This window comes from Sinocyclocheilus anshuiensis, unplaced genomic scaffold (assembly GCF_001515605.1).
Source record: "Sinocyclocheilus anshuiensis isolate Anshui unplaced genomic scaffold, SAMN03320099.WGS_v1.1 scaffold1152, whole genome shotgun sequence".
Lineage (NCBI taxonomy): Eukaryota > Metazoa > Chordata > Actinopteri > Cypriniformes > Cyprinidae > Sinocyclocheilus > Sinocyclocheilus anshuiensis.
The window spans coordinates 132,553-135,754 of record NW_015551083.1 but is presented as its reverse complement, the minus strand read 5'-3'; the positions used below and the strand labels follow the sequence as shown (position 1 = coordinate 135,754).

At 37.4% G+C, this 3,202-nt stretch overlaps 1 protein-coding gene across 1 annotated transcript in view; it reads left to right on the top strand.

Moving 5' to 3' along the window:
• Positions 1 to 3,202, top strand: part of phlpp1 (PH domain and leucine rich repeat protein phosphatase 1) — a gene marked incomplete at its 5' end in the record, with an annotated part of 20,414 nt that overhangs the window by 4,044 nt on the left and 13,168 nt on the right. The window contains 3 exons of the mRNA XM_016452612.1: positions 163 to 311; positions 1,195 to 1,341; positions 2,927 to 3,154. Coding sequence (XP_016308098.1) covers positions 163 to 311; positions 1,195 to 1,341; positions 2,927 to 3,154 — 524 coding nt within the window. The remainder of the gene's footprint in view (positions 1 to 162; positions 312 to 1,194; positions 1,342 to 2,926; positions 3,155 to 3,202) is intronic.

The window sequence follows — 3,202 nt, the reverse complement described above, 5'->3', positions numbered from 1 at the left end:
TGTGTCTGTGTGTGCGTCTGCGTCTGCCTGTGCCTGTGCCTGCGCCTGCGCGTCGTGCGTCTGTGTGTGTGTGCGCGTGCGCGTGCGTCTGCGTCTGCGTGTGCCTGTGCCTGTGTCTGTGTCTGTTTCTGTGTCTGTGTGTGCGTGTGCGTGTGTGTGTAGGTGGTGTCTCAGAGGATCAGCTCGGTGGATCTGTCCTGCTGTAGTCTGGAGAAGCTGCCGTCTAATCTGCTGTACAGTCAGGATCTGACGCACCTCAACCTCAAGCACAACTTCCTTCCTGCTGACCAGACGCTGCTGCAGCTGCAGAGGTCAGTGTGCGCTCACTCCAGCTCCTCGTCGCTCGGCCCGATCCTCAAGGGCTCCTGTGTGGAGTCTGTGTCAGTGCTGAGGCTGTTAGCATTCTCTCCTGATCTCCTTCGCTGTTATCAAATGATATTTCATCAGATACACACAGAAACAATAAAAACGAAAGGAATTGTTTGTTCATTACATTTAAAAAGATTGTTAAATTGTTAAATGTTTATGCATTCGTTTGATTCCCAACATTTTTGATAATAAATTTCTATCAAATCATAAAACACGGACAATTTCTGAAAAAAAAAACATATTTCATAGGGCACTATCAGTTAGAAATTTTTGTTAATTCAATTGATTAGACATCCTTTTAATTATTAAAATGTAATTACACCATTACAACAGAATCCAGACGAATTTAAATGGAAAACTTGCAATTTTGTAAATAAATGCATAAACATAAAAATGTAAAAAAATAATAATAATAATTTGAGAAAAAATAAACTGCCCAGATTTTTAAACGAGAATGTCATCATGGAAATTTTAGACATTATAGGAATAGTAAAACAGTAAAAATACAGAAAATATTTGATTAAATTAACTAAATTAAATACATATTTAATGGTGGAGATGTTAAGATAAGCTGTCAAACATTACGCAGACATTTCAGCCTGACAAATGTGTATTATTTTCATTTCATATTAGTCCAGGATAAGTCGCGCACATTTCACAAAGCTAAAAATGAAATCAGTCTGGTCTCATGTAAGAGTGCTGGCACTGTTTCAGAATAATATATAATAATACTTCTGTAGTGAGTGATTTACAGCGGCTCAGCCAATCAGCTGTGTGTTTGATGATGTGTAATAAACTCTGAAGGACGTCATCTTCTCTCTGCAGATTCTCCCGCCTGCGGAGCCTCAATCTCTCTCATAATCAGCTGCGGAGTTTCCCGCTGCACATCTGCTCCATCAGCACACTGACGGAGGTCAACCTCAGCTGCAACCTCCTGACCTCCATCCACCCCGACCTGGCCAACATGAGCCAGTGAGTGTCACATGATCACGCCTCGTCCAATCACAGCGCTGGTCTTACAGTCGATGCTTCAGCAGAACTAATCTCTCAGATGCTACAGAATTATTGTGTGGAACGCCTCTGCAATGACTTTCCTTTTTTACTGTTATGAATAATATTAACCAATAATAGTTAAACATCTAACATTCACAGTCCAGTGACAGTTTTTGTTTCAAATACAAAAACTTATATAATTATAAACATACGCTACTGAGTTTTAGATCAGTAAGATTGTTAATGTTTGAAAGAGTCTCTTCTGCTCACCAAGTCTGCATTTATTTGATCCAAAAAACTGCAAAAACAGTGGCATTGTGAAAAAGTTTTACAATTTCTGATTATGTTGAAATGTTGAAAACAGTTGTGTAATTTTTCTTCATTTAAAATAAAGATAGAAATCCTTTGTAACATCATGCGCTACCATTCAAAAGATTGGGTAAGAATTTTTATTTTTTTGGAAAGAAATTAAAGAAATTAATGCTTTATTCATCAAGGACGCATTAAATCGATCAAACGTGACAGTAAAGATGTTTATAATGTCACAAAAGATTTCTATTTCAAATAAATGCTGTTCTTTTGAACTTTCTGTTCATCTGTGAATCCTGAAAAATAAAATGTATCACAATTTCCACAAAAATATTGTGCAGCACAACTGTTTTCAACATTGATAATAATCAGAAATGTTTCTTGAGCAGCAAATCAGCATATTAGAATGATTTCTGAAGATCATGTGACACTGAAGACTGGAGTAATGATGCTGAAAATACAGCTGTGATCACAGAAATAAATTACAGTTTAATAGATATTCACATAGAAAAATGCTATTTTAAACTGTAATAATATTTCACTATTTTTACTTTATTTTGGATCAAATAGATGCAGCCTCGGTTAGCAGAAGAGACTTGTTTTAAAAACATTAAGACACATTACTGATCTAAAACTTTTGAATGGTAGTGTGTGTGTATATATATATATATAAAATTTAAAAATAAATAAATAATCTTCATAATTTCAAATATTACAAAGTTATTACTGTACATCTTAAAACTTGCTCTGAAATTGAAAAATTTTAAACAAATTTTTGATTTATATAATGATTTATATATATACAGTATATGTATTTTTTTTTTGTTTATTTGTTTTCAGTTAATGTTTGAGGTGAACCAAGGATATTGTATGAACATATAACCAAATATGTCAGTGATATATAGAAAGAAAAATAAATATTGTACTTCTTCAACAGCTGCATAGTTCATATTGCTTTCAAGTTTTTACTTTTACATATTGTTTCCAAATACATTCTAATGCCAGTTTTAAAATGTTCAAACGAAGTAATTTTTTCAAACCATTTGACTTGACTATAATCACAGCTATGCTATATTTTTATCCCCATCTAAAGAGAAGCAGCTTGCACAGCAGTCACATCAGGTGTGTGAGACGCTCATGTGACTCTCGCTGCACTGCTGCCACCTGCTGGACAGTTCACACCGCTTCACTGCAGTAACACTAAAGCAGAAGCAGTGCAGTCTGTGGTGACAGTGGTGGTGTTGATGTGTGTCAGTCTGCAGACGCTGGTTCTGGACGGGAACCTGCTGTCTGCTCTCCCAGTGGAGCTGGGTCGTCTGCAGCGGCTGGTCTATCTGGGTCTGTCCTTCAATGAGTTCACACAGGTGCCGTCGGTGCTGGAGCAGCTGCCCGCTGTCGAGAGGCTCTGCATGGCTGGGAATAAAGTGTGTGTGCTGACGCTGCAGGCCTTCCATCTGCTGACGCTCAAACACATCGACCTGCGGTGAGAACACACACACACTCTCTCACACACACACACACACACACTCTT